The 22510-nt window shown below is 30.1% G+C and overlaps 2 protein-coding genes across 2 annotated transcripts in view; one reads left to right on the top strand and one right to left on the bottom strand.

The window, feature by feature from the left end:
• LOC113388996 (neurexin-4) overlaps positions 1 to 12953 on the top strand; it is a 55307-nt gene extending 42354 nt beyond the window's left edge. Inside the window, exons 7-23 of the mRNA XM_026626027.1 lie at positions 1269 to 1445; positions 1514 to 1675; positions 4107 to 4323; positions 4404 to 4652; positions 6224 to 6349; positions 6411 to 6614; positions 6696 to 6860; positions 8817 to 8954; positions 9021 to 9157; positions 9273 to 9424; positions 9488 to 9684; positions 9746 to 9886; positions 9957 to 10136; positions 10203 to 10336; positions 11142 to 11352; positions 11535 to 11672; positions 12674 to 12953. Of these exons, the coding sequence (XP_026481812.1) occupies positions 1269 to 1445; positions 1514 to 1675; positions 4107 to 4323; positions 4404 to 4652; positions 6224 to 6349; positions 6411 to 6614; positions 6696 to 6860; positions 8817 to 8954; positions 9021 to 9157; positions 9273 to 9424; positions 9488 to 9684; positions 9746 to 9886; positions 9957 to 10136; positions 10203 to 10336; positions 11142 to 11352; positions 11535 to 11672; positions 12674 to 12864 (2919 nt within the window). The 3' untranslated portion in view covers positions 12865 to 12953. The remainder of the gene's footprint in view (positions 1 to 1268; positions 1446 to 1513; positions 1676 to 4106; positions 4324 to 4403; positions 4653 to 6223; positions 6350 to 6410; positions 6615 to 6695; positions 6861 to 8816; positions 8955 to 9020; positions 9158 to 9272; positions 9425 to 9487; positions 9685 to 9745; positions 9887 to 9956; positions 10137 to 10202; positions 10337 to 11141; positions 11353 to 11534; positions 11673 to 12673) is intronic.
• A 4504-nt stretch (positions 12954 to 17457) lies between these two features.
• On the bottom strand, positions 17458 to 20723 carry LOC113389750 (the record flags this gene model as incomplete). Its single annotated transcript, XM_026626760.1, has 3 exons — positions 17458 to 17649; positions 18941 to 19111; positions 20427 to 20723. Coding segments are annotated over 3 exons (660 nt in total), but the record flags the coding sequence as incomplete, so codon positions are not given.
• Positions 20724 to 22510: the final 1787 nt, after the last annotated feature.

Genomic DNA, 22510 nt, shown 5'->3' with positions numbered 1-22510 from the left:
ATGTTAAATATAGTGAATGAATATTAGTTCTTGGTTCTTTCTATATATAAGGTGAAGTGAAGTTTAATTAATAATGCCGCGACCAAGACGATCGATTCTTTCCCAATAAAGCCGTAATGCGAAATATTGCAAATGCAAGAACTGAAGAAGAGCATTACATACATTTACATTTACATGTACATTTTGTCGAATAACTTATTCCCAGATATAATTTACCAGAATTTAACGAAGAATGGTTAATAATATATTAAGGTACGGGGTTAAAAGTTCCAGGACCAAAATGTCAAAAACGAGTAAAGCTAAAGCATTGGTTTAACAACATTATTTGAAAGTAAAGGGAAAAGGATGTATAACCAGCTATAACCTTGATTCTTATGACTTTGATATTGGGAGATAAACGGTCATCTTTGAAAATCTATAGTAAAAGTATTTTCTTCTGTTGGTACTTTTTTAGCATTAGTTAAAAATGTAATTATTTTGTAAAATACCTTTAAAATTAAAATAAGACATTAAATCTGTTTGTCATCTGGCCGCTCCAAGTTACCCCGCCTATAGGGCAAAAAGTTATAAATAACAAATTTTTGAAAGACAGCAAAAAAAAGCACGTTTTTACAATGATGAAGTAGCTGGTAGTTTTACTGAACGCAGTCAAATAATTGTTCGTTTGAAATGTGTCATTTGTTGTGATAAAATTGGTTTGATTTTCATAATAAAATTTATATTTGCTCAAACTCAAATTGGACCTTTGTGTCTTGCCCTGTCTTACGTATATACTTTTTTTTATTAAATTTACTTTAATTCAAGGATGTTACTTGAAACTTTTCAAAAAGCAAGTCAAAGCAGATATATCTAATTCATTTGCTATTTCTCCTTGCAGAAATTTGAAAAATTTGTATAAGCTCAGTAGTATTATTTACAATTATACAAAAAATCCAGAATCTAAAAAGAATCTGAAAAGCTTAAAACGTAATCAATAATAATAAGTCGAAATACCAAAAAAAGACTTGGATTGGATTATACCTTGATTTCTATAGAAAGTGCATAAAGCTTCCAGTTTGATTGTATTGACAAAACATAGACAAACTAATGGGGTTTATTGTTTTTATAATACCTCATTATATATAGCATTCGAACACATCCTTATGCACTTAAAGTATTAATATTTTTGATTCTCTGGAAATTGTTTAGAATATACCTTACTTAGCAAAACAACGTTTGCCGGGTCAGCTAGTATATTTATATATCTAAAATTTTGTGTCTATTTTCAGTTTTACATTGGTGGCGTCCCGAACACTCAAGAAGGCCTGGTGGTTGCTCAAAATTTCACAGGTTGCATGGAAAATTTGTATTTCAATTCCACGAACATCATGTTGGACATGAGGCAAGCTTTTGAAGAAGGAGAGGCTCTTCGGTACACCAAAGTCCATACGATGTATACTTGTCCGGTAAGAAAAATAATAATATAGTCTTATTTTTTGTTTACCAATACTTTTAATTATTTTTTTATTTACAGGAACCTCCAATTATCCCAGTAACCTTCCTGACAAGCAAGGCGCATGCCAAACTAAGAGGATATGAAGGTGTCAACTCGATGAACGTTTCGTTCTCCTTCAGGACTTACGAAGAGACTGGCATGATGCTGTTCCATGAATTTACAAGCCGAGGGCATGTTAAGGTAATATATATACTTTGTATATATTCTTGTTATATTAATATTATTCATTCTTTATTTTTTTTCTAGTAATTTATATTTATTTTGTTCTAATGACTCAATTATTAACTACTGAACCAGTCAATAGAGGCATTTTTATTGTAACAATTTTTTACAAAATGCCATGTATCTCCTAAAGCAAGGGCGAGTAACCTTTTCTACCCGCGGGCCAATTTAAATTTTCAAATTTTATGGCGGGCCGCACGTAATTTATATATATACTAGCTGACCCGGCGAACATTTTGGTACAGAAAATATTTATAAAAAATCATTAGTATAAGAAATGACTAATTCTGAATGTATAAATATTATTACATTGACAATTTACCCACTACAACGCTAAAATACTAACATTCATATTGTAATTATGTTATACTCTGAAAAAAATTCCAATTTTCTCTCAAAAACAGTTTTAGCTCCTGATTATAAAATTGAATTTTTAATTTTTTTGCTGAAATAGCTCCTTTTGTGAGACATTCAAAAATTTCTTATGCACATCGAGAAATGTTTGTACAATAGGATAAGCCTGCAAATCAGTTAGTTTTATCCAAAGTAACCATTTGGTTGCCAATGTCCAAGAATTGTTTTTGATTGAGCGGATAAATTTAAGCTTTTTTATAAGCTCAGAAAAATCTTGATCGAATTTCAATTAAAAACGTTCACAAAAAGGCGAGAATAGTTAATTGATCGATTACCGAGCTAAATAAAAAATGATTGATTTCTTAAATGACTATTATAAAATAATGAAAATTTGGAGTTGTATATAGTTTTACATTCCGCATTAAAAAAAAATTAAAATATAGACCAAAATTTAAAAAAAATGTTACGTTCGTACAATCCGTGATAAAAATAAATTGCTTTTTCTTTTTAAATAAAACTGAAGCTTTTTCATAAACTCAAAAGTCTGAACTAATTTTAAGTCAAAAGATTTGTTGACTGGGCGCAGAAATAATGTAATTGCAACAAAATTACAAAATTGCCACAAGAACAAATATACATAATTGAAAAAAGAATATATTTTATATAATTACGAGTGTATGTTGTAAGTGTTTATAAATATAAATAGAAAATAAAAACAAATAATAGTTAAACAGAAAAACCAATTTACTTGAAAACTTTAATAAAAAATTTGGCACTGCTTTTTTTATATAAGCTGAACAATATCAGCCGTTTTTTTTAGATTGTGTTCTTTATTTTAATTTTTTGATGCGAAAAGTATGTTTTACTCAGTTTTGGTAGGTGGTATTTTTTATGAATTTTATGATTGAAATTAACACAGGTTCACAAAAAAGAGTTATCTGTATTGGGTTGTGACATATGTTTTCCAATGTACCTTTTACCGCTGAAGTTAAATCCATAGTCAAAATTGGGGCACAAAATATTGAAAAACATTTAAAAACTGGCACAATCTCTAATTTAGATTTTTTTCTGAATGAATGAATTATCATCGAGCGGCTTTTCTTTTGTGGACCAAAAAAAGAATTTATCATAATTTGATTTGTTTTTTTTCAAAAGCGAAAAAATGCATTTTTTAAATGTGTATTATTTAACATGGCGGAGAAAACATTTACATGAAAACAGCTGTCTTGTTATCTTTGAACATTTGGAATCACATTTAAAATTTGTTCACATTTTCTTTTTTTTGAATATGAAAAGTGAAACACAAGATTCTGCAAAAGATATTGTTCTTTATTACCAAAATGACGAAAGCACTATACGTATTATTTCATATCCAAAAACAATTGCAGTTCGCCATTTGACTCGTATATTCCTTTATGCATTGCATCACCATTGAGCTAAAGTACTTTAGTATTGAAAATCGATATATTCACGATCTAAATTGCTCGTGACTTTATAAGATTTACTTATTTAATTTTTTTTCTATTTAGAAATGCGTTGTTGCTATGTTCTCGGGCAAGTTCTCAATTTTTCTAGCAATATTAAAGCTTGTTAAACTAATATTTAAAAAAATTAATATTTATTTTATCAGAAAATGCTATTTTTTCGAACAACAGTTTTTACCAGAATTTGACTGGCGACAAAATTAACCTTTACGGCCGTATTTGAAATTTTTTTAGAAAAATCTGTTTGTCCTAAAGGATGCAAGTCATTTCTTTAAACTAATTGTTACCTTGAAGCTAGTATATGACCCTTTTTATTTGTTAAAATAATTCATAACTTTATCTTCATTAGTTTAGCAGAAATTTATCACTGAAATGTTTCAGTGACTCTTAGGCACTTTTTTCCACTACTTACATTTTTTCACAGAATGCTATGTATCTCCTGAACTATTCAATTCATTTTTTTAAACTAATTTTTATCTCAAAGTTAATTTCAGACTCTTTAATTTCTTCAAACATGTATGTATACATATGAACAAGAGTCTATTTTCTAGGTTTATCTAGAAGAAGGTAAAGTAAAAGTAGAGCTGGTCACCGAAAACAACCCCGTAGCAATCCTAGACAACTACGAAGAGACTTTCAACGATGGCAAATGGCACAACCTAGTTTTGACAATATCAACCAATTTACTAGTTCTGGATATCGACAAGAGACCCATGAGAACCGTGAGGATAATATCAATGCAGACCGGATCTCTGTACCTTATAGCAGGTAATAAAAGAATCTCATTTACCCAAATTTGGTAAGAATAGAATCCTATTTAACTTTACTTTTTTATTTCTTTTATCTAGGTGGTAAGAACGGTCCAGGTTTTGTCGGCTGCATGAGGATGATCTCGGTGGATGGTAACTACAAATTGCCATCGGATTGGAAGAAGGAGGAGTACTGCTGCGATGGTGAGGTTGTTTTTGATGCCTGCAGGATGACCGACAGGTGCAACCCGAATCCTTGCAAACATAACGGAATTTGCAGGCAGAACAGTATTGAATTTTTCTGTGATTGCCAGAGCACTGGATATGCTGGAGCTGTCTGCCACACTTGTAAGTGGAAAATGATAAGATAAATATAGCTCTAGGAGTTCCACAAGGATCTGTTCTTGGTCCATAATCCGTAGGGTGTAAATTTGCAAATTCTAGTGAAAATATCGAAAATAATTACATTTATGAAATAAAATTTATATGCCCCAAGTTGTAGCTAGTAAAATTTTGGCAATAACGTGGATTTAATTCAATTTATGATATTTATTGATATGCTAGATGATCCGACAAACATTGTCCTGTACCCATGTCTACAATTTTTTAATATAATATACTAATTTTACTGTTGACCTAAAAGTAATAATTATTGTTTTTTAAATTACTCTACACGCCAAAATACATATACATTTTACAATATGAGCGATGTTAAATGTAGAACTGCTTTAAATAAAATTATGAGTCTCAATTCCCACATTATATTAAATATTGAAGTATTTTAAACGGTATAACATAACCATAACCATAACATAACACTGGTACTTCATGTTGGATTAAATTAATTTAATTTTTTATTATTTAAGAAATCCAAAATTGTATCTTAATCTTAAGTGAAATTTTTACGAATTTTAAAAATATTGTAGAAAGATCAGTAGAAGATGCAAAGGAATTATATATTGAAAAAAAAAAAAACTATATTGAAAATTTAATATCCGAATCTTGTGTTGATGCCCCCTAAGGCGTGCACTTGTATTTTTGCATGCATCGCATTAAAAGTAGGACTGGCCCTGATTAATACTTAATTTCATATTTTAAGTGAATTAATTTGTCATATTCTGTTCATATGTGTATCATTCAATCTGCCATACATGTACTGTATTTTATATTATTTCAATTTCTGGCACATCTTTCTCAGCTGCTTTTCGGCAATAATAATATAGACATTTCATTTTTCTTATTCATAATCATAAATTTATTATACATATTCTAATATTGTCTAGGTTCATAAGTAAATTGAAATTTTTGGTAGATGCTAGTTTTCATTTGTTTTCAATGCAAACAATTACATGTCGTTTTTTGCAATTTTTTCCATTTATTTCTACAATATTGCACATACATCCCAATACTTTATAATCACATACATCATAGAAAATTTTCTTAACAAAATTCAGAAAGATTTATCAAAATCCGCATAATCGTTTAGGAGGAGTATACAGTGAGTGCTTGTAATTTAATATGAACTTTATATAATAGCAATAAAGATCAAAGTGATTCTACGTTTTAGTTAGAAAACGTTTGTATGAGAAAAAGAAAAGGGCTGTTTTTAGGGTTTTTTTTTTGGCAATTATTCGATTTTTTCTCGCCATAAGAACCGTCTTTGGACTTCAACGAACATTTTAAAAAAATAATTGGCAAAATTGGTCCAGGCGTTGTTGAGTTATGCGCTCACCAACACATTTTGAGATTCATTTTTATATATATAAGATTAAAGTAAATAAATATAGCTCTAGGAGTTCCACAAGGTCTATTGCATCTGCTCTGGTAGGGTGAAAATTTGTGGAAACAGCTGTAGCTGATAAAAATTTGGCGAAAACGCAGACAAAGAATTTAATTCTATTTATCTTTTATCCTTTCAGCTCTGAATCCATTATCCTGCCAGGCTTACAAAAATGTACATTCCGTAAACGTTCGGGCTCGAATAAAAATTGACGTCGACGGAAGTGGACCCTTGGATCCTTTCCCAGTAACGTGCGAGTTTTACAGTAAGCAACCTTTTTATTTTCTCGCCATTAAAAATATTTATTAATTATTAATTTTTTTCAGGTGATGGTCGTGTGGTGACTCTTCTAAGTCACAGTCAAGAGCATTCGACGATCGTGGACGGTTTCCAGGAAGCAGGAAGCTTCAAACAGAATATTCTGTACGATGCTTCTATGAACCAAATCGAGGCCTTGCTTAATCGATCCACCAGCTGTAGACAACGGTTGACTTATGCCTGCAGGGCATCCAAGTTGATGAACTCACCATGTAAGATAAAAGACACATAAAAACAATTTTTTGACTTTTCCTTATCTCCTGTTTTAATTGTCTCTGACTATTTATTCTTAGCTGAAGAAGTTAACTTCCGTCCCATGTCCTGGTGGGTGTCCAGACACAACCAGAGAATGGACTACTGGGCAGGAGGTTTACCAGGAAGTAGGAAATGCGAATGCGGTATTGCTGATAATTGTGTAGATCCCACCAAATGGTGCAACTGTGACGCTGGTAGACTTGGTAAGAAAATAGATAACTTTGATAAATATTAGGTTGTCAAATATCTCCCTTCCGCCTTTTTGTATTATAAACCAATAGCAAAAAAGCGGAAGGGAGATATTTGACAACCTAATATACTTGATTAATTTCACGTAGAGTAGTTATAGTAATGGGCCGAAAATCGAAAATGAAAATTTTTGCATTTCTCGACGTTTTGAAGGTTTCTGAACATTTTCAAGGAGCATACTTCAGAAACTAAATGGATGTGTGTGTGTGTGTGTTTTGTATGTCCGCATTTTTTAACCGGTTTGAATGATTCATTTACCATTCGATTTGCATTGATAGGGAGATGTGCGGATTAGTTTTTGGCAAAGGTAGGTCCAGCCGTTACGGAGATACGGAGCAAAGAGTGCAGAAAATACAAATCGAGTTCTTGAGAGAACGGAGTATCGGATTTGAATGATCTAAAAAACATTCAATTTGTAATGATTGGTAGAAGAGGTGATTAGTTTTTGGCAAATACAGGTCCCGCCATTTCGGAGAGCTTCGTAGGCTAAATGTGTAAAAAAAATTTCATTTCTCATTTTCCATAAAATATTTTTGTAATTTTGGATTAAAAATTCAAAAAATTGCCCAGGTTAAGCACAGCCTAAGCGCCACTCTGGTACAAATGTTTACCCAAAACTATTGAAAAATGTGAAAATGCCGCCAAGCTAAGCACAGTACAAGCGAAAATGTCGCACAGAATTATTTGCAAATGCGTTTAGACTGTGACTATACGGGAGCGATTTTTCAATTTTGTGTAAATTAGGCAACTATTTTTTTTAAATTGAATTCGAAATGAAATGACGATTGTTAATGTTCCGGGAGATAAATTGATTTATGATTTACATTTGATTTACTCATTGTCAGATATAATAAGATAGCAAAAAAAATATTAAATAAAAATTAAAATAAAATAAAAAAAAAATAAAATTAAATTAAAAATAAATTCAAATAGTTTAATTAAGGCTTGTAGATCTTGAGATTCTTTTTATAGTAAGAAAATCCTTTAAATATCCTTTAAATAATAATTAAGAGCAGTATCAAAACAAAATATATAATATGAAAATAATTGTAATGTTAAAATACTAAGGGTAGAAAAATGTTAAAATTTAGAATGAAAATTAGAAAAAGTATGGAAAAGGGAGAAACTAATTGTAACTATTGGAAAAAAAAGTATCAAATATTATCAGTAGGCATTTCATTATCAAAATAATGTTTGATATCGAAATTGGCAAACTCAGAAGTATTGTAGAAACTTTGGGCTTTTAAAAGTTTAACAATGGTATTATGAAATTGACGATCATTCAATTTCCTAATATGTAGTGGGAGTAGATTAAAAAGCTGTACTCCTCTTTCATCTATGGTATCGAAAGATGTTTCAAGTTTAAAAGATGGTCCTTTTATAGTCAAATTTCTTGTTTTATAATAGGAATTCAACATAGAGGATATGTTGAAGCGTTCAGGATTATTCTTTATGAATGACAACGTTTAGCAAATGACAATTAGCAAAAATATACAAGGAACAGTGAGAACAGTGTTGTTAAATAGTCGGAAAAGATTCCTACATAAGGACAAAGAACTGAGGGAAAAATATTCTTAATGCTTTTTTCTGTAATTTGAATATATCCTTTAAGGATGACGAGAATCCGCAGCTTGCGAATAGAAATTAGAATAATAAATTGAAAGAAGGCAATTTAAACTAATTTTTGATTTTAGAATCCTCAACATGAAACAGGTTTTAATTAACTTAGGAATTAACAAGTATGGAATGAATATGATTGTCCCAGTTCAAGTTACAGTATTTGTAATGATGTATTTGAAAACGTTTAATATTTCTCGAATATTTCGTTACGGTACGGGAAGTTTCAGCAATTTGCCTCAAGGCACGATGCCATACACTACTAGTTGTCTAATTTTGTTTCATTTTTTCAGAATGGGAAGAAGATGGCGGTGACATTACAGAAAAGGAGTATCTTCCTGTTAGACAACTGCGTTTTGGTGACACTGGCAATCCTTTGGACGAGAAAGAGGGCAGATATACTTTGGGACCGTTGCTTTGTGAAGGGGATGGTAAATAAATGATAGTTTTTTGCTTCATGTATATATTTTACTAATTCTGATGTTTTTTGGGTGCAGATCTTTTCAACAACGTGGTGACTATAAGGATTAAAGATGCCGCTTTGAATATTCCGACGTTCGATATGGGTCACAGTGGAGATATATATTTTGAATTCAAGACTACTATTGAGAATGCTGTCTTATTGCATAGCACTGTAATAATATAATAATATAAGAATAATAATAATAATAATAATAATAATGATAATGATAATAATAATGATAATGATGATGATAAATTTAATCTATTTAATCTATCTATTATCTCAGGGACCTACAGACAACATAAAGCTGTCGATCATCGGTGGAACCAAACTCCAGTTCCAATATCAAGCAGGAAGCGGACCATTGGGTGTCAGTGTTGAAACCGCTTACCATCTGAATGACGACAACTGGCACTCCGTCAGCGTCGAGAGAAATAGGTAAAAAAAACATTTGCTTATTATAATTTTTTCCTTGGTTTCATGTTTCATCTTCCTTTTTAGGAAGGAAGCTCGTATAGTTGTGGACGGTGCCCAAAAAGCTGAAGTCAGAGAACCACCAGGACCAGTCAGAGCCTTACATCTAACATCCGATTTAACAATTGGTGCTTCTGTCGATTATCGTGACGGTTTTGTTGGTTGTATACGTGCCTTGTTGCTGAATGGAGAGTTGGTGGATTTGAAAGGATATGCCAAGAGAGGTAACTTTTGGATTAAAAATATATACAGCATGATTTTTTTACACATTGTCGTTTTTTCCAGGTCTTTATGGAATTACCCAAGGTTGCGTCGGAAAATGCGAGAGCAGCCCTTGTTTGAACAATGGTATTTGCCACGAGGGTTATGATGGATATTCATGTGACTGCCGGTGGACTGCTTTTAAAGGACCTATTTGTGCTGATGGTAAGTCATCACATCATATTATTATTATTATGCAATGTGTCATTATATTTATCTATTATTCTTTTTCTAGAAATTGGTGTGAATTTGAGACAAAGCAGTATGATCAAGTACGATTTTATGGGTTCCTGGAGGTCTACGATTAAGGAAAACATCAGGGTTGGATTTACGACGACGAACCCGAAAGGATTTTTACTAGGGTTCTTCTCTAATATTACTGGAGAGTACTTGACCATGATGGTGTCCAATTCAGGTAAATATAACTATGTTCCAATTTAAATATTTACCACGTTTATTAAATTGTTTTGTGGTTTTGAAGGACACTTCAGGGTTGTCTTTGACTTTGGATTTGAAAGACAAGAAGTTATTTTTCCGAATAAGCATTTTGGACTTGGACAATACCATGATGTGAGACTGTCCAGGAAAAACGCAGGATCAACTCTAGTTCTTAAGGTAACAATCTATTAAAATTACCAATTTCACCAAGTTCTGTCTTCAATTTGTCTTCAAAAACACGAACATTTAATGCACAATAAAATATATTTTATTCAGCAGAAAACTAAGTATGAAATTGGGTGTTCCACAAGGTTTCATTCTTGGTCCACTGATTATTTTTTATTTATAGAAATAGTTTGCTAAATTATTATTATTATTTTTATCATTACTATATTATTATTATCTTATTTTTTCTAATATTGTTATTTTGTTATATTTATTATTATCTGTCACTTATTGTTTTTATTCCACTTTATTGTTTTTCTAGTATTATTTTATTATTAAGAAATTTTATTTATTAATTTTAGTAATATTATTATTATTATTTGTTCTTATTAACTTCCCGTAGGGTAAGTTATTGTAATGGGCCGAAAATCGGAATTGAAAATTTTTTACATTTCTCGACGTTTTGAAGGTTTCTGAACGTTTTTTGGTTTGTCTTGAACGATTTGAATGGTTCAAAAAGCATTCGATTCCTATTGATTGGGAAAAGAGCTGATTAGTTTTTGGCAAAGGCAGGTCCAGCCGTTTTGGAGATTCGGAGCAAAGAGTGCAGAAAATAGAAATCGAATTTTTGAGCGAACGGAGTCTGAATATTGAATCATCATACTACGGATATCATTTTAATGTAAATTCTATCCTTTGTACTCTTTTTTATTTAAATTTATGTTATTGTTCATTATTATTACTAGATGCTAAATTATTTAACAGTTGTAATAAATATAGTAAATAAAAAAAAATTAAACTTTGTTATTTTTCACAGATTGACAATTATGATCCAGTTGAGTACCATTTCAACGTCAAATCATCAGCAGATGCCCAGTTCAACAACATCCAGTACATGTACATTGGCAAAAACGAAACCATGACGGAAGGATTTACAGGATGTGTCTCTCGTGTTGAGTTTGATGATATCTATCCTTTGAAGTTGCTGTTCCAGCAGAACGGACCTGCTAATGTTAAATCTCTAGGAAGTAAGGAAAAAAAACAACTAAAAATTAGCAGTCCTTTAAAAAAAGATCAGTAAAAAGTAACAACTAGAAATTATCGCTCTTTTAAAAATAGATCAGATATTTAGAGATGATCAGTGGTCATCAGATGATGAGTCAGTAAATTTATTATTTAGGAGTGCTTTATGGGTGTTTTTTCCTTTCAGCTCCACTTACAGAAGATTTCTGTGGTGTAGAACCGGTTACCCATCCTCCAAATGAAATTGAGACCAGGCCACCTCCTCAATTGGACGAGGAGAAGTTGAGGAAAGCCTATAATCAAGTTGATAGTGCCATTTTAGGAAGTAAGTTGGGAAAATATATATTTATTGTACAATGAACTGTTTTGGAGATTTATTTTAAAGCAAATATTTTGGTAAATCAAGCAATCCAACATGGTCCTTGCAAACGTTTTCTGCAATTGAATGATTTTTGTCTAAATATACAAAGATCATTGAAAACTGGTTATTCTGAATTAAGCAAATTTATTAATAATGCAATTAAAGTCATTCTTCAAATATTAGGTTGTCAAATATCTCCCTTCCGCTTTTTTGCTCTTGGTTTATAATACAAAAAGGCGGAAGGGAGATATTTGACAACCTATTACGACATGATCGGTTTGTCATTGTAATTAGCATCTAGGACTTGAACCTTTATTAGAGAAATAAAGTAATTGCTGATTAATAAATTCTATAATTTTTGTTCAAACAGTGGACAGCTGTAATATAACAATCTTGAATAATTTCATTAACACTAGTAATGAATAAACTGCATAGATGTCCATTATAAAGTGTATCTGTATATAAATGATACACAGCTACACAAACTATTGTTGTGTTTGATCTCTTGTTTAGAGTAATAAATCTAAATATCAATTTATTCTTCATTATTTATAAAAATATGCAACTTTGTAATAATGGCCATCCTAAACGAAAAACATGTAGACTTTCTCTAAAATTCCAAAAGTGTCTGAGATATAATTCTGAAAAAGATATTTACAAAAAAGATATATCTTCGGCGTGTTAGAATGAAGCTGTACCTGCTTTAATATTTTTTAATATCTATAAAATTGCAGAAAATTATTATGTTAAACAACGCCTAACAAAATATTGTTTATACAATTTCACTTGTCATGTAATTGTGTTTGAAGAACTTCATGTAACTAAAGTTAACCAAGAATCGAACCTTGAGGAACACCACACTTCATATTGGGCTCCTCCGAAACAATTTTTGAACCGCGATATTAATTAGTTAACAAAGTCTTTTTAGTTTGAACCAAGTTTTAAAATTTGTATCCTTTACCTAGGTGTTTTGGCAATAATCTTCCTCCTCCTGGTCATAATGGCGGTGCTGATTGGACGTTACCTGGCCAGACACAAAGGCGAATACCTGACCCAGGAGGAACGTGGTGCTGAAGTTGCCCTGGATTCGGACACTGCCGTTATGCAGGGACATACAGGACACCAGGTCACCAGGAAGAGGGAGTGGTTTATTTAGGACTAATGATAAAATAGACAGAGGATGAGGGATTTAGAGTTCTCGTGAATTTTTTTTTGTTAAATGCGCACGGAGATGAGGAGGAGGTTGAAGGTAGATTTATTTTTTTATGATTTTTTTTATGATATTCCAATTTTAGTTTAATATTTTTTGGAAATTTTTGTTTATTGGAAATCAAAGTTTTTGGTTTTGAGCACATTTTTTGAAACTCTTTTAAAAGAACTTTATTGCTAATTTTATTAAGTTATTTGAAGAAGAAAGCCATCTTTCCTGAAAATTCAGGAAGATTTTTTTTAAATTTATTTTAATTATTATTAACATTTATTTTTGTCGACAAACTTTACCTAGCTTATGTTGACACTTTTTACTTTGTTTTGCGATTTTAAAACAAATCTTTTAGGTATTCTGATAAATTTCACAACAAATCTTTTAGGTATTTTGCTAAATTTTAAGTATTTTGCTAACCGATATATTACTTCTTTTTTTATTTATTGCAATAAGTGAGTATTTATTAAATTAATTTCCAAAAATTTTGTACAAACGAAGTAAGCACATTTTTTTTGTGACTCAAATTTTAAAAGAATTTTATTGCTAATTTTATTAAATTATTTGAAGGAGAAAGAACTTTAAAATTTAGAAAGAATTTTTTTAGTTTTTTATTTTCATTATCATTTATTTTAGTCGACAAACTTTACCTAGCTTATGTTGACACTTTTTACTTTGTTTCACGATTTCAAAACGAATTTTTTAGGTATTTTGCTAAATTTTAAGTATTTTACTATCCAATATATTACTTATTTTTTTATTTATTACAAAGTGCGTATTTATTAAATTAATTTCCAAAATTTTTGTACAAACGAAGAAATCTCATTAGCAAAACGAGTATTATATAAGTACTTTAATATTAAATTCTCAATTAATATATATATATTTTGTTTAGAAACGTCGGCCTGAATTTTTTTTTTTGAAAGGGCCGGAATTATTTTTGGATTTATAATTTTATGAATGTAATAATTATATTTAAACATTGTGCATTAGATTTTGTTTGAAAATTTGTTGTTATATAGTTTTGTGTGGGTTTCAAATATTTCTAATGTGTTTTGTTTAAATATAATTTATATATATATATATATATATATATATATATATAAATCTTAATTTCTTTTTAAGTGTATAGTATTACTTTTATAATTATGATATTATGATTTTCCGTCCAACAACTAATTTATGATTTAATTTAATATATTTATATTTAATTTTTTTTAAACACAAACTTATAATATAAACTTAATTTTAAATGAGAAAAAAACTTAAAACTTTTTCTTAAACTTAAAATTTATAATTAAAACAGCTTGTAAATATTTATTTCGTTTGCAACAGTTTTTTTTTTGTCTTGAGCATTCCACGATAGATTTTTTTACAAATTAAAAATTTGAAAGAAAATGTGCACATTTTAAAATAAAAAAGATAAAATGATATTTTAATAATTGATTTGTATAGGTATTTTAATTTATTATTAATCGGTTAATTGGAATTTAAAGATTTTTTTTAGAAAGAACTAGAAGATAAATTTGAAACTAACTTTAAAAACTTATAGCTTTATTAAAAAAAACTTTTTTTAAATATTAAAACTAGAAAAAAACTTGTCTAATGTTCCTTAATTGTAAAATTGAAATAATATTTCATTATTTGATCTGTTAAGTAACAATAATGAATTATTAATCGGTTAATTGGAATTTAAAGATTTTTTAGGAAGAACTAGAAGATAAATTTGAATCTTACCCAAAAAAACTGTTAACTTTATTAAAACATTTTTTTTTATTATTAAAACTAGATAAAAACTCGTCTAATATTCCTAAATTTTAGAGATAAATTAAATTGCATAAATAAATAAAATATAGCAAAAGTTTTTAATATTTTTAAATAATAATAGTAAAAGTTTTTGTAGACAACAAAAACCTGAAAAAAAATCTTTAAACTTTAATTAATCCACTAATAATAATTAAATAATTTAAAAAAATGTTTTTGTCCAATTTTTAAATCTTTAAAGAATCTTTTCCAAATTTTATCAAATCCAATTGATTTTTTATAAATGTGCACATTATTTAAATAAAATTAATATATTTAAATTAATTAATTAATTAAAACTAACTGCCATTATTAATATATTATAAATATTTATATCATTTTTTCAAACGCGTGTAGATAGAATAAAAAAAATATTGAGCACTTCCAAAATAATATTTGTCTGTAATTTCGAGCCTAAAAAAACGAGCCTATTTTTTCTACCAAACTTCAATTTAGAGAGTGCCTTGGGAAGGATTAATAGACTTAATTGTATATATTGCGAAAATAAAAAAATGTAATAATAGTAATTTTATCACTTACTAATTTGTACCTATTTTTTATTATTATTATTGTATTTTTTGTTTTCGCAAATTTTAATGTCGAATCAGTATTTTATCACAAACTCTCGAATAAATTTATATATATATTTAGTAATAATTAAAATAGCTTTTAGAAATAGACGTGTCCACTCAGGATACTTTAGTCAACCAAAAAAAACGACAACACTGATGTAATAAAATAAAAACTTGTAAAAAGTCTTTAATTTCAACCTGAAATCCTATTTGAATCCAGTTCGAATCTAGCTAGAATCCGATTAGAAAGGAAACTAGTGGTGTATGGCATCGTGCTTTAAGGCAAATTGCTGGAACTTCCCGTACAGTAATGAAATATTCGAGAAATTTTAAACGTTTTCAAATATATTATCACAAATACTGTGTAACTTTCATTATTTTTGCTATCTTGTTTAATATAAATCATAAATCAATTTATCTCCAGAACATTAACAATCGTCATTTCATTTCGAATTCAATTTAAAAAAAAAAATAGTTGCCTAATTTACACAAAATTGAAAAAGTGCTCCCGTATAGTCACAGTCTGAACGCATTTGCGAATAATTCTGTGCGGCATTTTCACTTATACTGTGCTCAGCTTGGCGGCATTTTCACATTTTTCAATAATTGCCACAAAATTGGAAAAGTGCTACAGTGAAAGTGCTCCATAAACAGTCTAAATGCATTTGCAAAAACATTTGTACCAGAGTGGCGCTTAGAATGTGCTTAGCCTGGATAATTTTTTGAATTTTTAATCCAAAATTACAAAAATATTTTATGGAAAAAAAAGTGTAATAATTTTTTATTCTCAAAGGCAATTGTTTTGTCAATACAAGCAGAAAGTTTTTTAGATCATTCAAATCGGACGCATAGTTCACTCAAAAATTGCCATTTTTTGCACATTTAGATCTGTATCTTCGAAATGGCGGGGCCTGTCTTTGCCAAAAACTAATCACCTCTTCTCCCAATCATTACAAATTGATTGTTTTTTAGATCATTCAAATCCTAGACTTTATTCTCACAAAAGCTCGATTTGTATTTTCTGCACTCTTTGCTCCATATCTCCGTAACGGCTGGACCTGCCTTTGCTAAAAACTAATCAGCACATCTCCCTATCAATAGGAATCGAATGTTTTTTAAACCATTCAAATCGGTTGATCCGTGCGCCCGAAAAATTTTATCCGTATTTGTACCTCATTTTTTCTGAGGTATGCCATAATGTTCAGAAACCTTCAGAACGTTAAGAAATGCAAAAATTTTCATTTTCGATTTTCGGTCCATTACTATAACTACACTACAGGAAGTTAAATATGAGTTTCTTTCAATATATAATATTATTAATATACAAAATATAACTTACAATTAAAATAATAACGTATCTTTATTATTTAATAATATTACATTATTAGTTAAAATGTTTAAAAAACTTTTGGGATGTTTTAAAAAAATATTCACTTCAAAAACTTAATTTTTAATGTCCAGGCCTCCCGGACTATTTTCTATACCCTAACATATAAAACAGCTAACAGTTATCACTACCAAAACAACTAGGTTTTCGTTTCACAAACATTATTGCTACTTTTTTTTAAATCTACAGCTAGTTTTATGAAAGTTTAGGGAAGATTGTAAAGAGACTTATGAAGTTTTACTTCAGATTTTGTAAGGGAGTCCGGTTATGCTTTAGTTTGCTCTAAAAAGTTTAAAGTAAATTTTTACAAAAAATATAAAATAGATTGGGATGTGTTTTAGTAATGAGCCTTAAGAAGTTTTACTTCACATTTCGTAAGGGAGTCCAGTTAAGATTTAGTTTGCTATAAAAAGTTTAAAGCAAGTTGTTAAAAATATATACGGTGGAATCTACAGTTAGTTTTGGTACAACATGAATTTTAGGGATGTTTGGGTTGTGTTTTAGTAATGAGCCTTACGAAGTTTCACTTCAAATTTTGTGATGCGGATTTATAGATATTTTATATGTACCTCTGTAGATATGTCGTTACATGTGTACTGCCGATGATATGATTTTACATTGCAAAGATATGTGGCATCTTGTTCTGATATGACTTAGTATAAGACAGTTATCAACGTAAATATTATAGGCCTGTGAACACAACCGATTTTATGTTATATTTTGTTCAGTTCTCTCTGGTTGGTTGATTATCCAATTGACATCTCCAATAAAAATGTGAATCTTTGATCACAGAAGAGCACAAATCAAAAATCCAGTAGCAACCCCAATAACCATCAAAGTCAAATCTTTTCTGACAGCATTGTCTCGTATCCAATGAGTTCTGGTGATCATCATATCTTTCCTGGCTTTATCGTAGGCCATCAGGGGTATGATGACGTGCAGGATATCAGGGATCATGAAACCCAAATCTCGAATCACCTAAAAATAGAAAAGGATTGAAGAACTTCTAAATCAAGTGGTGAAATATTGACAAAAACCAAAAAAATGTCCCGAATTTTCTATATTTATTGCTTAAGAATGAAATATCGAATTCAAAGTCGTTTTATTCAAAACTTTTATATCGGAGTGTATAAAAGTGTTTCCTAGGAAATGTTGTAAATTTTATTTACTTTCACCCTATCCAACTGAAAAGGGATGGTTCCATATGAAATTTTTGAGTTATTTGACAAAAACCAAAAAAATGTCCCGAATTTTCTAATTATCTTCTATATATATAAAAATAAGTCGGGTTTTCCTTCCTGATGAAATAGTTCCAGAACGCACGTACCGATTTCGACAATTTTGCATTCGTTGCAAAGGTCTCGGGCTCCGCAAGGTTTATAGCTAACAAAATTAGTTGTGCATGGCATCGTCCCTTAATGCAAGCTGCTGGAACTTCATGCACCGTAATTAAAAATTCGAGTAATGACATTAGTGAGAATTATCAGAATTTTGCTTGGTTAAGTCAACGAGCAATTCTTGCCGCCAAGAATAATGATGTACACGCACTGAATTTCACCATTCAATCAAAAATTGCTGGCGATTTGGTGACATACCAATGATTCCGACTGGTCTTCCGTTTGACTTCAAACGAATGCAATTTCCAGTTCGCCTTAATAACAAGTCGCAAGGCCAATCGCTTAGTGTTTGCGGGATAAATTTGAAATAGATTATTTAGAGAATCATTGTTTTTTACATGAGCAGTTATACGTTGCCTGTTGACGAGTTGGAAAACCATCCGCTTTGTTTGTGTTAACGTCAGACCAAAAAACAAAAAATGTGGTTTACCAAAGAGCACTTCAATGAAACGGATAATTTGCGGATTCACTTTCATTTACTTAGAGAAGTTCAACTAAAAAATACTTCGATTTTTGTGATCGAAATAAATTCATTACTGTTGTGTAATAAAATCAAATTTTTCCTTTTTAAATATAAAACAAACAAAAAATTTCTTCATCTTTCTCACGAAACCATCTGGTGGCGAAACGGAGTTCGTCGGGTTTGCTAGTTGTGCTATAATAAAATATCAAATTCAAAGTCGTTTTATTCGAAACTTTTTTATCGGAGTGTATAAAAGTGTTCCCTAGAAAACGCAGTAAATTTTATCTAGTTTTTCCCTGTCTAACTAAAAAAGGGTGGTTCTATATGAAATTATTGAGTTATTTGACAAAAACGAAAAAAATGTCCCGACTTCTAAATCAGATTGTGAAATATTGAGACTATTACTTACCTGGTGGGAGTATCCTTCGCCCCGGACAACGTTGTTGAAGAACTGGTCTGCACCACCGGCTAAAATGTGGAGCAGGGCTACCCCTACGATGATAAACACTTTTCGGGACGTCACTGGATTTTGTTTGTCCGCCAAATTCATCACCACGGCGGTGGACAACAATTCTGTCACCTGGGGGAAAAAATTGATGTGTGGTGAAGACAATTGTGGATGCTTACTAATTGAAGAATAGAACAAGATTTTTGAAGTAAAACTTCTTTAGTCGCGACATGGGTGTAAAAACTTCTTTAGGCGCGACACGGGTTAGCAGTATAATTCGTGAGTTAATAAAAATGTCAGGATCTGAAGAATATTTTATCCCGTCCCCCATAAATAATTGTAGTGCAAATGATCGCAAATAAATAATGAAACTAAGGAAAAATCTGCGCTGCGTAAGAAATGATAGCTTTGGCTATGTATGTTTTGTGTGTGATCGACTTTGGCTTCAAAGTGACTTAGAAATATCAAATGATGCTCAAAAACAAATTCTTAATAATGTTTTTTGAATATTGATTGAAATAATCAGGTTGGATGTCAAACTTGTCGAAAGGTATTAAATTCGGGTAAAATTTCCACTTTGTGTAAATTTAACGGGTTTGTATTTCCACCTATACCAAATTATCTAGCTAAACTAGATACTGTATCTGAAAGATTAATTTCACCCAAGTTGTGTTTCATGCAAATTAGACGATTGCGACATGCAAATGAACAATTTGAAATGTTTGGCCAAATTATAAATGTGCCTGTTGACATTAATAATATGGTTAATTTATTACCTCCTAATATTGATGATGATCATTGCATTAACGTTCACATAAAAAAGCAAATGATTCATAGATCAAGCTATGTGCAGGGCTTGATAAATAAAACAAATATAAAAGTATGGCTTCAATTTGTTAGGCAAGACGGATATTACAGCTGTTCAAGGAATGAGATTATATCGACAGCGAAAAAGTAAAAAAATACAAACAGTAAATGAATGTATGTTAATTTTAATTACATGAAGTTCTTCAAACACAATTGTTACAGGATGAGTTAATTTGCAAAAACAATATTTGTTTAGGCGTTGTTTAACATAATCCACTGTGTGAATAAATATTATAGAATTTATTAATCAGCAATTACTTTAAAAGGATCATGTCATATTTTAAGTACGACTTTGATTACATTATTGTTTGTAAATATTATACATATTTTTAATGTAATCATAAACATATAATTTATAATTTATCATTATATAAATGTGTATAATGATTGACGACACTAATAAATGTGTGCATCACGAGTGTTACCATATTACTAATAAACATTATTCAAAATTGTTATATGATGTATTTATTTACACTCAACTTAAATTTGCTACTTTATACAGTAGCAAATAAGTTTTACTTCAATCGCGTGTGATCCTTACGCGCACTCTTTTTTTATCCTGGATCCTTTATCTTACCGTGAAGAACATCTGGTGGTTCCACTGCACATAAAAGTCGTCATTGTAGTAGTTCAAGCAAACCCACCAGGCATAATAGTGAGAAAAAACACTGGCACAAAACAAGACGACCATTGGGTTTCTCAATCGATCCTTTTCCGAGTGCAGCCGAAGCAAACGTGCAGAACATTCATACAAAGCTATTGCACCACCAGCAACCAGGAACCAGATTTTGGCAGCTGCTGAAGTCGCATTGAAATAGAGATGTTTGTATGAAGCCACACCAGACTCATAAGGACCTGGGAATAAAGGACCGAGTTATTTATTTATTTATTTTAAATATATAGCCCACAGATTTCTTCCAAGAGCACTCAAAAATACAATTATTTTACATAATGAATAACAATTAAAATATATACAAAATTACAATATATATAGTTATTAACATAAAATGCTTAACATACAGTTACATATAATGCAGAATGTAACAATATTATATATTTACAGAATAAGATAAAATAATGAGATATTTGAAAAGAAAATAAAAAAGGTTAACTTGTGCAGATGGAGATTATTTGATTAGGTGAAGTGTTGTGAATATCTATTTCATTATTAATCAAGTTAAAGTTAGAGGACATAAGTAAAATAGGCGAATTTGAGAGAGAATTAGATTTAGGAGTAGGATAATTGAAAAATAATTGTGAACCTAAAAGGATAGTTGGTTGAGAATAACAGGACAGTCTATAGAATTATTGCAAAGTTTAAATAAGAACATAATTGTACAGATAAATCGACGTGAGGCAAGGTAAAGAATACCAAATTCTTTTAGTAAAGTGTTGTGGTCAGGGTAAATTTTATATGTTTTATAATAAAGATATTCCAGAAATTTTCGCTGAACCTTCTCTATCGCATCAGAGTTGTTGATTTGATGAGGATACCAAATAATCGAACCATATTCTAATTTTGAACGTACAATAGAATAGTACATGCAAAGAAGTGCATTGGTAGAATTGAATTGTTTACAATTTCTCAGTATCAAACCTAAAGATTTGTGTGCTCTATTACAAATATCAGTTATATGATCCAGAATCAAATAAAACTCCTAAATCTAAAATTTTATTACATCTATCTTGTTCTTACGCGCTTATGTGAAAAACTAAGAATCTTGCACTTTGATATACTTAAATGCAATTTGTTAAAGACACACCAAGAGTGGAAAGAGTCAAGTTGAGACTGTAATAATAAGCAGTCATCAATAGAATTTATTTTGAGACATATTTGAGATCATCTGCAAATAATAAATGTGGACAGCTAATAATATCAGATATGTCATTAATAAAAATAATAAATAGCAGTGGACCAAGAATGGATCCCTGAGGAACACCTGAACTGATATTTTCAATGTTACTCAAGAATCCATTAAGATAGACGAACTGTTTACGATTATGAAGATAACTCTTAAAAAAATAAATAAGTGAAGAATTAAGACTAATCTTAGATAATTTATTAAGAAGAATGTTATGATCAATTTTGTCAAAAGCTTTACTGAAGTCAGTGTAAATAACGTCAACTTGTCCATTAGTGTCAAGATTATAATAAGCAGTCATCAATAGAATTTATTTTGAGACATATTTTGAGATCATCTGCAAATAATAAATGTGGACAGCTAATAATATCAGATATGTCATTAATAAAAATAATAAATAGCAGTGGACCAAGAATGGATCCCTGAGGAACACCTGAACTGATATTTTCAATGTTACTCAAGAATCCATTAAGATAGACGAACTGTTTACGATTATGAAGATAACTCTTAAAAAAATAAATAAGTGAAGAATTAAGACCAATCTTGGATAATTTAGTAAGAAGAATGTTATGATCAATTTTGTCAAAAGCTTTACTGAAGTCACTGTAAATAACATCAACTTGTCCATTAGTGTCAAGATTATCAGCTATATACTGTTTAAATTTGTTATCTCAGAACGGGCAGGCATGAATCCATGTTGATTAGTAGAAATTGAAGTTCTAACAGAAGGAATTAGTTCTCTATAAATAATTTTTTCAAATACCTTATATAAATCATAAGAAGTTAACTTTGGGGACGG

Source organism: Ctenocephalides felis, unplaced genomic scaffold (assembly GCF_003426905.1).
Source record: "Ctenocephalides felis isolate EL2017-DRISC unplaced genomic scaffold, ASM342690v1 CF-g0.4_SCAFFOLD_03573, whole genome shotgun sequence".
NCBI lineage: Eukaryota > Metazoa > Arthropoda > Insecta > Siphonaptera > Pulicidae > Ctenocephalides > Ctenocephalides felis.
The sequence above is the reverse complement of the archived record's forward strand: the minus strand, read 5'-3'. Positions and strand labels throughout refer to the sequence as shown.